Raw genomic sequence first — 13,328 nt, 5'->3', positions numbered from 1 at the left:
GGCAGAGCACAAACAAACCAATCGGTACTTGTGTTATTACGCTCGAAGTGATAGGGTTACAGTTTTACATCACCGAATATTAAATTAAACCACAAATCGTTTGTAAAGGTAAAATAAATTCAGGAAGTCTTTAGGTTTATAGTCCTAAAAACCGGGTTTCAGTACCCGTGGTGGACATAGCAAAGGAACACTAATTGTATAGCTTTGCAATTAATAAAGGACAAACATTACGAAACTACCAGCTAATATATACACCTTTTAAGTAATACTAAAAGAAAAAATACAGAAGAGTCAGGAATAAGTGCGATCGTGTTTTATTTGGTCAAAAAAAGAAATGAAACGTGAAATAAATAACATTAGTGGAGAAATCGCAAAGCCTGTACGGTACAGCAAGTTAAGGGTCTGGATCGATTCTGAGAAGCGTTTGTTGGAGCTCCGAGTGTAGTAAGGCGATACGCCAATCGTACGATCAAAAACCGATGTAAATGTTAGGCAAGATACTGTGTTGAAATAACCTTGTAAGGCCTGAACATTTAGAGTTAAACCAACATGCTTAGTTTACCAGACAAATGAATATTGCGTCGTAAGTTTGTATCAAATTATCCTCTTCAATAGATAAAGAATTTTGATCCATTAAGAATAGAATTATTTAAAAAAATTTGTAATTATCAACAAATCTACTTGATATGCTCTGCCCCCCCCCCCCTGGTATCAAAACTTGAATTTTATCGTCGTAAACCTTCAGAGAGGGCGACTGAACAATGCCTTTTAAGATGTCTGTTATATCAATGCGACCCGCCTGTTGACAGGGAGATCACTTAGTTTTACTTTTTTTATTTATATTTTCCGTATTTATTTTGTTTGTTTAGAATTAAGCGCAAAGCTACACAATGGGCTGTCTGTGCTCTGCCCACCACAGGTATCGAAAGAGAGTTTTTAGCAGTGTGGGTCAGCAGATATACCACTGTGCCACAGGGGACCTTCCGTATTTAATTAAGGTGTGTACGTGTGTGTGTTTTCTTATAGCAAAGCCACATCGGGCTGAGTCCACCGATGGATTTAACTAAGGCTTTTCTAGATTGTATATTTCTGCTAATTTTAACTGAGCAAGTTATGTGACAATCAGAATCCAATAGTAATAGAAATGCTGTTGAAAAAAGTTCGGTAGCGTTAATTATTGAGAAAAGAATTTCGGCATGGGTATTTGGAACAGCAATTCGTGCATAAAAATACAAAACAAGGTACAAAACTTGTGTGACTAATCTATCAGATTTATAGTCTCGCGCATCACGTGGGATTATTATAACGTGTTACGTATTTCCTGTAATACTCTGTATAATTTCCTGTTGGTAGCTAATAACGTTATAACATGTACATAGTTATGTATATAATTACCTTAAGATTTTGACAAAACTGTTATTAAAACATCGAACCGTAAAGGGCATGTTCAAAAGTTTCACAAGCCGAGATTTTCCCTGTATTTGTTGTTAAACATAAAGCAACACAATCGGCTATTTCTGCTGAGCTCACCACAGGTATCGAAACCCAGTTTTTAGCGTTTTAAGTCTGCAAAGTTACCGTTGTGCTTCTGTGGGGGGGGGGCACCAGAGAGATAAAGATTTTACAAGTCCGAGCGGTGAAACCATTACAGTCCATCCAATAACTTGTAGTTTACTTATATATATCACCCCACAGTTTCATATGAAACTGTAAGCTGAGAAGAAAACTCAACAGGATAAGAGCAGAAGTATTCATCACGTACAGTTTCTAACTGTGTGCGTGGCCTAGGTTCTCAAATCAAAATACCCCCTTGCTAAATAATTTCAACCGTCTGCTTGTAAAGAACGGGTTATTAGATAAAACAAACCTTGTTTTCTTCTCTTCTTTGTACAGAAAGAAGTGGGTCATAAAGACTGACCACGTGCTTCTCGTTTTGAGAGAGGCGCTCCAGGCACGCTTGATTGGTCACGTGGAATGAGTAACGTGAAAGTTTCGATTTCGTAAATTACACTTGGCAAAAGTTCTGAGATAACCATGAAGCAAATAACTTTTGATATTACAGCTGTTCTGTTAAAAAAATTATACGTGAGTCTTTCGGGATAACTGACATGGCCAGGCAGTTAGGGAGCTCGACTTGCAATTTGAGGGTCGCGGGTTCGAATACCCCTGTCCTGCCAAACAAACTCGTTCTATCAGCGGTGAGGGCATTATAATGCCACGATAAATCCCACTATTCGTTGGTAAAAGAGTAGCCCACGAGTTGGCGGTGGGTAGTGATGACTAGCTGCCTTCCCTCTAGTCTTACACTGCTAAATTAGGGACGGCTAGCACAGATAGCCGTCGAGTAGCTTTGTGCGAAATTCAAAAAAACAAACAAAGAAACAAACCTTCTAGTCTTACACTGCTAAATTAGTGACGGCTGGGATCGATAACCTTCGTGTAGCTTTGTGCGAAATTTAAAAACAAACAAACTTACATAGCTGAAGAAGATTGGCTTGAATAATAAGGGTGAACGATCTTGCTAAAGATCAAAGAACAAAAACAGTCATTTTGAAAAAAAAAAAAACATAAATAACGCAGATTATCTTGTAAGTTACATTTTTGAGTTACATATTGAACAGTGAATAAATAACAAGACGTTTTAATTCTTAACTTAGAACGGTTTAGTTTGAACACAGAACATGAACGTATAACGATTAAGGTATTTTTATACTTTCGCTGACTGCACGCGATAAATCAGTTGACTTCACCGAAACCTAGAACACCAACACGTATTAAGAGATCAACAACACGTTAATACATCATCAGCATGTGGTAAGAGATCATTATATGTGTTACTGTCCACTAAAGATGCTAAAGAATCAATTCGAAGTTTTCTACAGCACAAACGACACACTGACAAATATCTTACTACGATACCAACAACATACTGACAAATATGTTACTACGATACCAACAACATACTGACAGATCAATAAATATGTTACTACGACACCAACAACATACTAACAAATCAATAAATATGTTACTACGACACCAACAACATACTGACAAATCAATAAATATGTTACTACGATACTAAAACATACCGACAGATCAATAAATATGTTACTACGACACCAACAACATACTGACAGATCAATAAATATGTTACTACGACACCAACAACATACTGACAAATCAATAAATATGTTACTACGACACCAACAACATACTGACAAATCAATAAATATGTTACTACGATACTAAAACATACCGACAGATCAATAAATATGTTACTACAATACTAACAACATACTGACAGATCAATAAAGATGTTAATGTGACACTAGCAACGTACTGACAGATCAATAAATATGTTACTACGATACTAACAACATACTGACAAATATGTTACTACGACACCAACAACATACTGACAGATCAATAAATATGTTACTACGATACTAAAACATACCGACAGATCAATAAATATGTTACTACGATACTAAAACATACCGACAGATCAATAAATATGTTAATGTGACACTAGCAACGTACTGACAGATCAATAAATATGTTACTACGATACTAACAACATACTGACAAATATGTTACTACGACACCAACAACATATTGACAAATCAATAAATATGTTACTACGATACTAAAACATACCGACAGATCAATAAATATGTTACTACGACACCAACAACATCCTGATAAATCAATAAATATGTTACTACGACACCAACAACACACTGACAGATCAATAAATATGTTACTATAATACTAACAACATACTGACAAACCAATAAATATGTTACTACGATACCAACAACAAACTGACATGTCAATAAGTATGCTACAAGAATACCAACCATCCACTGTAATACCAATAACGTATTAACATCTCGATAAATGTGTTACTACATGTTACTACGACACCATCTACTACAACACTAACAACGTACAAACATATGAATAAATGTGTTAAAACACATTACTAGAATACCAGCAACGTACTAACAGATTAATAAAAGCTAAGTCAGTCTAACATGGTTGTAAATAACATTTGATGTACACCAATTAGAAAAGGTTGGGAACATGGGTCGTTTATGGCTTATATGATAGACGTTTATACTGTTTAGTGCAGATATTCTGAATAAATCGATATGAATAACTTAGCGAATTTTCCAATATTTAACACTACTGATACATTTCTGTTTTGATATAGTTCACTTAAAAATCTAAAAAGGGTTAAAAAGATATTTGTGTGTCTTTATTACATCATGGATAACTACTAAGTATTAGATCTCAATTACATTTCATTTTTCTTTGAAAATATCACTCGGTTCATGTGTTATTTGTTACGTCCAACTGGGAACATTTCAGGTAACGCTAATAGATGACAGCACTATACAACATTCAGCTCGAAAACAAGTAATCATTAAGTTTGAATTGTTGGTAGGAGTTTCCAAAGAATATTACTCGGAGTTGGTTGGGAAAAGTCATGTAAGAGAAATTTTCTGATACATATTTGAATTAAAATTCATATACGGTTATATTTCCCCTTCTAGGTACACAACTTGAGAAATATCTGTGTTTGTAGCCAGACAATTTATGCCACGTCAGAAAAAGGTTTTAGAAGTCTTTCTCAAACAAGAACACGTATCTTCCTTACAATCTATGATTGTATTATTATATATTTATTATCAATTTATTCATATTCAAGATGTTTTATATCAACACAATTGTACTTACAAATATAATCCTTGTGAAAAACGGAAAGTTCCTTCAGTTAACAAAGAGCCCACGATCCACTGAGAAGTTTGTGTGATTTATTGTCTTTAATTTAATTTAACATCTTTTAAATGGAATACTTGGGTGTGTGTAGGTATTTTGTGTCATTATTATAATATTACTTACGTTACTGGTATGTCATAATTACCCGAAATAGCTTCACTGCATCTAATCACCTGCTGCGGGCCGACCTGCCGCCAACAAGGGAAGTCATTTAGGTTGATAAACATCGGCGACAATCATTTCGTGACGACGAGAAACTCACTTGAAGTGAAAAAAAAAAAAAAAAAACAGTTTGTAACTCTCTCTTTGATAATCTGCAAACGACCTTCTTACGTCGAAACGTTGTTCTCTGGTTTATTAGTAAAAGTGTTAATAACCCACATCAGCCATTCGGCAACAAATACGCTTATTTAGTTAGTATTGTTATTGACTGGTTCAGAGAGTGACGTTTTAGCACACTAGATGTAGGATGATGTTTATCCACACAACCGTAATCATTACATTCTCTTTCGATAAGATAATTTTTATTCTCGTTAACTTCCACTCAAAAGTTTGTTTGTTTGTTTGTTTTTTTGAATTTCGTGCAAACCTACACGAGGGCTATTTGTGCTAACCGTTCTTAATTTAGCAGTGTAAGACTAGAGGAAAGGTAGCTAGTCATCACCACCCACCGCCAACTCTTGGGCTACTTTTTTACCAACGAATATTGGGGTTGACCGTCGCATTATAATGCCCCCACGGCTGAAAGGGCGAGCATGTTAGGTGTGACGGGGATTCGAACCCACTCAGAAGTTAGCATTATTAGCGTATTTCTTTTCTGTCAAGAGAGACAGTCACCGTTGGAAACTGACTCTCCGATTCCCGTGGTCTCAGCATGGCCAGGAGGTTAAGGCACTCGACTTGTAGTCCTAGGGTCGCGGGTTCGAATCCTCGTCGCATCAAACATGCTCGCCTTTTCAGCCGTGAGGACGTTATAATGTGTCAGTCAATCCCACTATTCGTTGGTAAAAGAGTAGCCCAAGAGTTAGCGGTGGGTGGTGATGACTAGCTGCCTTCCCTCTAGTGTTACACTGCTAAATTAGGGACGGCTAGCGCAGATAGCCCTTGAATAGCTTTGCGTGAAATTCAAGAAACAAAAGAAAAACAAACTGATTCACGTGTAGTAATAAAAACGTCACAATTGGTCTGACCACCTACAGTATACCAAGCAGCCAATGGATGATTGTTTTACACCTTTAAAGCTTACCGTTTTTTCACTAAACAATATTCACTTCTATTATTGTTGTTATGTTCACTGCCATCATCGCTTTGAACAGCCTCCTAATGGCTCAGAGGCGAGTCTGAAGGCTTATAAAATTAAAAATCTGATTTCGATATTGATTACATTATGCAATAAAATATTTACTTTTTCTTGTTCCTTGGTACAAAGTGTTATTTTCCAAATTACTTATGCCTAAAGTAAATGGAAAAGATCTATTTTTCTCTTCAAACTTTACTTTTGTGACCTGGGAGCGTATAATGAAAACATGATGGGAGACTATATTTGGGGGCTGATACGTGAAAGTGATTTACATTACAGTCGCAAATTTCGAAAAACTACTCACTTCTAAACATTTTTGTATAACTTTAGTATAAATACATGTAAATCTTGATTCATATGTTGTTTTATTCAGATCTTATGTAAATGAAAATGTGCAAATTTGCCCGTTTTTACATAGAAAATAGGTTAATTTCTAAATTTCATTATCCAGGTCTTAAAAGCAACGTTTGAAGGGAATAATGGCCATTTTCTGTACTTTTACAACATAAGCAAATAAGGAATAACACATACTTTCCAGGAACAAAATTTGTGTTACATAGTGTTATCATACCTGTCCACCCACTGGCACAATTTACAGCGTTTGCCATTCGTACATATCATCGGCTTAATGGCACAATGTGGTAAGACTCTAAAATATCTTCTAGATAATTGTATAGCAAGGTTTTACTGAGTGTGTGCTTGCTTGGTTAAACACGTAGAGTTTACAATGAGAATGGAAGTGGAAGGAACTGCTTGCTGTAGACCAAGTTAGTGTTATTCAGGGCGTACCCTCCAAAAATAATAATATTATAATTTACAGTTGCTATATAAGTGTGTATAAGTGGGGCTGCTCATTTCCAACATTTCTGCTTCCAGAACAGATTAGAAGGCTCCATCGTTAAGGATAACCAATTCACATGGCGACGTTGGACAATTAAAAATATATAGAAAGGTTCAGATATTTTTTGGAGCCCCCAAACTTCTCGACAACTGTTTAGCAGGAAAATTAAAGTTTTTGACATGTAGCATCAGTTACTGTTTCGTGCTAACAATAAGATAACAACGTTACTTTTAAACATGAAAGATCCTTTGAAGTCCTTTTATTTATTCTCATAAAATATTTCGTTACGTACGCTGCAACTAATACATTAGTTGTCAAGTTACAGTAATCGGAATGTCTTACTACACATATTCCCTTTAAGGCCCTCTTGGCCCGGCACGGCCAAGCGTGTTAAGGCGTGCGACTTGTAATCTGAGGGTCGCGGGTTCGCATCCCCTTCGCGCCAAACATGCTCGTCCTTTCAGCCGTGGGGGCGTTATAATGTTACGGTCAATCCCACTATTCGTTGGTAAAAAGAGTAGCCCAAGAGTTGGCGGTGGGTGGTGATGACTAGCTGCCTTCCCTCTAGTCTTACACTGCTAAATTAGGGACGGCTAGCGCGGATAGCCCTCGAGTAGCTTTGTGCGAAATTCCCAAAAACAAACAAAATTTAAGGCCCTCTAGTGACAACTATCAACCAACTGTCGAAACAGAAAAATTCTGAACTGTGAATGTTTCCGAAAGTGACGTAATGGTTAAATAACTTTTAACCAGCTGACGTCAGGTTATGTTTAGCATTATAAAAGATAGTTTTGTCAACAGCTGTTCTTCTTCCATCTTCTGTAATTAATTATCCAAAGTGAATGAAGCTTTGAAGTTGTTCCGATTCCTTTCAGTTTATTATTTTGTTTCCTTATTATTCACAGTCTATATGTTTCATTTAAATTTATCCACAATTTATTGCACTGTTTCTGAATTTACAGCCAACATGTGGCTCTGCATGTCTTACATTCATACCACCTACGATTAAGCCCTCCTTTTCTGTCTGAAAATCATTATATGATGTTAAAGTGATAAAGATAGATCATAAGTCTTTGTATCATATTTCTTTCAGTAAATGATGACATTTTATTGTGGAATCTTATTTTTACTAGTTGTTCTCAGAACAAGTTGTTAACAACTCTAATAATGTCCTTGTCATTCAAACCAATGGTTTCAAGAGATTTCATTGGTCGACTTTAGCGAGTGCCTTGATGTAAGCTACGAAATAAGCACAATTGTGTTTCTGTACTTTAGTGTACGTTTCTCATACCAAATTGTTTTTCCCTAATATCTCTACCTACCTTGTATTCGATTCTGTCCAAAATAATTACTTGATGGCATAGATAATATTGACAATCTATTTAATTTGGCTTCTTTTGAAGTGAGATGAGAGAAAGTTGATTCCTTCAGGTCTTCCAAGATAGGTCCTGTGTCACGAGTTATTGTATAATTCTGTTAGCGTGTCAATACTAATTTCTTCAATGACCCTTACATAACATTTCAGTGGATATATCGATGTACCACCTGTTTTCACATACTGTACTGCATTTTCTACACCATATTTAAGAGAAACTGGTCTTTCTTAACTTCTGTGATTTCTCTTGTCTGTCATCCTCAAATTGGTCCCAAAAATATTCAGACACTTTTCTTACAATTTCTTTTTTATTTTGTTTGTGTAGTTACTTTTGATGCTAGTCTGGTTGGAGCACGCCTTATCCAGGACAAGACGAATGACATTATAAAAACTGGATAGTTCTGTTTTGCCTTTTCCAATTAAGATAGAATTTTGCCATAAACTGTGACTATGTGCTTATTACATAGCAAGAACTAATCTCTTACGAATATTTGTTTTCCAATAACGAAATATTATTGTAGCCCCCTGCAATGACTACTAATAATGTAACTAACAAATTTGCATTTTATACAGTGGAAAGTTAACCAACTCTTTTCTCATGGTGCAAACCCAGAATAAATGTTTTATATTTTGGTGGTTAGTAAGGACTTGAATTGAAAATGTAAAATAGTATATCTAAGGAACTGAAATGACACACTTTGTTTTACCCTCTTTAAATACAGCTTTTCCATTATCCATAATATCTAATTATTTGAAAACTAAAATACAATATATTTTTCGTATCTGTTGCTGGTGTTCCTTGTAGTGCATTTCGAATGTACGACTTATTGTTATTGGTCAAATAAAATATGCTAGCAAGATTGCATAACTTTACGGCATACTGGTAATGAATTAGAAAATAGTGCTATACAATTAATACATAACTACCAGACACTCACCTAAGGCACAAACTGCTATTTAACATTTCACGAGCACCATCTCTGGTTTGTTCAGTTTTCTACACAAGTAAATGACTACGCTTTTAAGGTTACTTTTGAAATAAGTTTATTATGATAAACAAAGCCTTAAAAACAGGAATTTTTGAATACCGTGGAATTTCAACATTTTCTTTCTGTCCTGAAGTTGCATTTTTTTTTAAAAAACATGCAGAATAAGAAAGACCAAATTAGAAATGATTTTCTTTATTAGTTGGGTAACGAGAACACATACGATGATATAAAATTACAGACAAAATGGGTATGCTCAAGTTTCTACAACCCGAGAAGAAAACAAACTTTGGCAGAAACTAGACTAACACCTATCAGTATACGTGATCTGAAACAATATGTTAATCCTAATCTAAACCGGTGATAAATATATGACATACATATTTTACACAGATGTAGATATAGATGGCCAAAAAGGGCTCCTAAATACAATAAATCACCACAATAGTCGTTAGCTTTGAAACTTATTTGCAAAAAGAAACCTCAATCTACACAATTTACAGTTCTTACTTATCTATGGGATATCTCAAAACACTAGAGCTAAATAATATTACACCATTTTACAGATCAAATACCTCAATCATGTAAAAACGAACATGTGGTGAACAAACTACATTTGAAATGAAAGTTTACATATCGGTAGCCCTAAAAATAGAGAACATCTTGAGGATATGCAAAGTCTGTTTACTGAATATCAGGAAGCTCCTATAACAAGTTCCTAATTCTTTTATGTGTATTAAATATTAGCTGAAAATTTAACAGGCAGTGTGGCTGTTATTAGAACATTCATCTTACAATATTTTTGTCAGTTAATGAAACAACAAAACCTACACTTGGGATAAAATAGACTAATTTATAAGTAAAAGCTGAAATTGATTTTATTATACAACAAAAAAGAAACCTATTTAAAAGTATGTATTAAAACCGTTTATAAACAATGTTTATAACTACTATGCAAGTTACACCAGTCACAGCTGTTGACACCTGTGAACTGTGATAAAAACAAAGGAAGAAACTTGAATAACAAATTCACCTGGTTTACAATAAACAAACCATTACAAAAAAAAATCTACAATTAAAGTTTTTATTTTCCACGTTTGTCAGCGACAATTCCAAACCTTCATTTTTGTACGACATTAAAACTTTGTAAGAAGGTTTGGAAATGATATCATATATTGTTTTTCTAACATACCACAACGTACTGTGTGTGTATAAGAAAACGACATCTCTATTTGCATCACAGTATCTCTCCGTAAGATAAATATTTACAAGTCAGTCAGTTACTGATATTATAATTGATACAATAGGTGAAATATCTATACACCTTTAATAATTTTAAGATATATTTTTCCCCTAAATACCGTCACAACATTATAGATGAGAAAAATTAAGACACGCAATACTTCCTAGTTATTTTACTATTCTACAGACACTTCACAAGTAACTTCTGTTTAGAATGAGTGTTGCAAATTAGGCTATGCAGAAGGGTGTTATGTATAGATCAGCATATTAAATCAACTTCAGTTATTTGTATTTTTTACAGGTCTGTGGCAGTTTGGATTATAAAAAAGTAGAATATGATGGAAACACCATGGAGGTCCTTGATTTTTAGTGTTGCTGGAGATATCCATCATGTAGTGAGTTTTCAATGCAATGACTGACTGAAATAACATGAAACTGACCACAACGAAGTAGAACTGATCTTAAGATGTGAGACTGACCACATAATAACGCACGTAAGTCGCATCACTTCAGTGATGCTGTCCTCCACGAGCTGCCTCTTCCAACTTTCGAAGTTTCATCTCACGTTCGTGTCGCTGCTGTTGTTGGCTGTGATGTAAAAGGAACATTTTTTTACTTTTTTTTTTATATAGAAGATGTACAAATTAAATCATAAGACACAGCCACATGTGACTGCCACACGCTTAATACCCAGTATGCATTCCACACATAAGTAACCTAATTAATACTCAGTGTACATTCCATAGGTTATATGTAATTCATGTAACACTCAGCATTCATTTCACAGATGGTGTATTTAATATTCAGGATACATTCCTCATGTGATAAGCCACATACTTAATACTCAGTGTACAATCCACGCATAAGTAACCAAATTAATATTCTGTGTACATTCCATAGGTTATATGTAATTCATGTAACACTCAGCATTCATTTCACAGATGGTGTATTTAATATTCAGGATACATTCCTCATGTGATAAGCCACATACTTAATACTCAGTGTACAATCCACGCATAAGCCACATACTTAATACTCAGTGTACAATCCACAGATGAAACATAATGTACAAATATTATGAGAAAGACAAACATTCTACAAACCTTTAATTTGAGAGCAACTATTTTATACAAATTAAAATACTATAGATGTTGGAATATATGTATAACTTAAACATATGAAGTTGTTTTTGTTAATGAAAGGTACAATAGCCACAGGTGTTACCAAAATGGTTTCAATGACATGATAAAAGTTACTGACTGAAGTTAGAATATTGATTTACAGTATCTGATTGATTGTCAGTTGGTCTGAAATATAGAATGGATGAAACGAAAGAAACCATTTTTAGGGAAACATACCACTACTGAAATAACTCCTCAGTTAAAAATGTAACCTATGTTAAGAAGACACTAAAATATTAAGTTCTTAAATATGAAAGACTGCGATGATTTCCTACCGAAAAAATTCTTCATGTTGGGCTATGAGCTGAGGAGGTATAGTTCCTCCCATCAAGGCAATCTGCTCCCTTTCCATCATTAGTTGACGTTGAAAGTGCTCCTGCTGGGGACAGAAAGAGTTCTCAAGAAAACAAGCTCGATAAATATTCAACCACACAACTAACACAAACTTCTAAGAAATAAAAGTATTTCAAAAAAATGTTTTCCATGGGAACTTTAGAGGCAAGGGCATCTCATAAGAGACTCTAGTTTCTAAAGTATCTGGAATTTCAATAATATGAAGATTTTTTTTTTTTTTATATCTGATGAGGGAGGGGGGGTACTTTTATTTTATTTTGGACAAAAGTCTTAGTGACATAACAATTACTCTAACATGTTTTTCTGGATCACTAGTATAACTTTATCATCATGTTTATTTTATTATAGCTATTTCCAGAAATTTCTCCCGCAAATATTTTTGTTTGTTCTGATTATTATGATGAATAGAACTATACAATAGACTATCTATGCTCTGTTCATCACGAGTATTAAGACCCAATTTTTAGTGTTGTAAACCTGAAGATGTATCAATGAACTAGAGGGGAGAGGTTAAATGTTATAATATATTTTTTGATCTTTAAGTATTTCTATCAGGGAGGGTTCACCTAAAGTAGTTTTAAAACTCTAAACTTAGGAAATGTTGAAATCCTTCATTAAGTGACAAATATGTTTCCGATTCTCATAAAATTTACACGTATATTTCTTTATCGGAAAACACTGTCATCTTTTCTTTACAGTACTAAAATTAGTATTTTATCTTGTAATTGTTTTCTCTTAAAGTAATTTGTTTTATTAAGATGTTTTACCCCAAGTAAACAAGTTAGAGAAGCAAGATTTGTCATTTAAAATATGAAATGATTATGGACATAAAAGTTTATTGTGACTTTTTAAAATGTTTTTCAATAATATGAGGGCACATGGTTTACACCACTGACCTTGTTTGCCAAAGGGCACAATTACTGTAGCATTTTTTTCTGGATCACTAGTATAATAAGTAAAAAAAAAAAAAAAAAACCATCACACAGGTTTATTCTGGAAAGTTAATACAAACAAAATCCACTCACTTAAGTAAAATCTTCTCACAAACAAATGGTGGTTGTACAAGGACCATGAAGATGTAGGTTTGCACCATTTACAATCTTGTAATTAGAACACATTTTCTTAATGAACAGAAGTAGAGATACAGTTACATAACCATCAGAGGTGGTTGTTAGGTATGACTCTCAGGATGGGAAAGAGGGAGATAATGATTATTTTGGAGCCCTCAGATGCTGTAATACTTTGTGTCACTTGTAAATTAGTG

At 34.4% G+C, this 13,328-nt stretch overlaps 1 protein-coding gene across 26 annotated transcripts in view; it reads right to left on the bottom strand.

The window, feature by feature from the left end:
* Window positions 1-9,469: 9,469 nt before the first annotated feature.
* LOC143254286 (uncharacterized) overlaps window positions 9,470-13,328 on the bottom strand; it is a 130,931-nt gene continuing 127,072 nt past the window's right edge. For 15 of the 26 annotated variants that reach the window (XM_076509198.1, XM_076509193.1, XM_076509191.1 and 12 more), the window contains 2 exons: window positions 11,986-12,089; window positions 9,470-11,117 (listed from right to left, as the gene is read on the bottom strand). In XM_076509198.1, coding sequence (XP_076365313.1) covers window positions 11,039-11,117; window positions 11,986-12,089 — 183 coding nt within the window. In that variant the 3' untranslated portion in view covers window positions 9,470-11,038. The remainder of the gene's footprint in view (window positions 11,118-11,985; window positions 12,090-13,328) is intronic. The other 11 variants (XM_076509194.1, XM_076509201.1, XM_076509200.1 and 8 more) reach the window with 1 other exon arrangement.

Source organism: Tachypleus tridentatus, chromosome 6, assembly GCF_004210375.1.
Source record: "Tachypleus tridentatus isolate NWPU-2018 chromosome 6, ASM421037v1, whole genome shotgun sequence".
Taxonomy (NCBI): Eukaryota; Metazoa; Arthropoda; class Merostomata; order Xiphosura; family Limulidae; genus Tachypleus; species Tachypleus tridentatus.
Note: the sequence above shows the minus strand (reverse complement) of the source record. Positions and strands in the feature narration are given on the sequence as shown.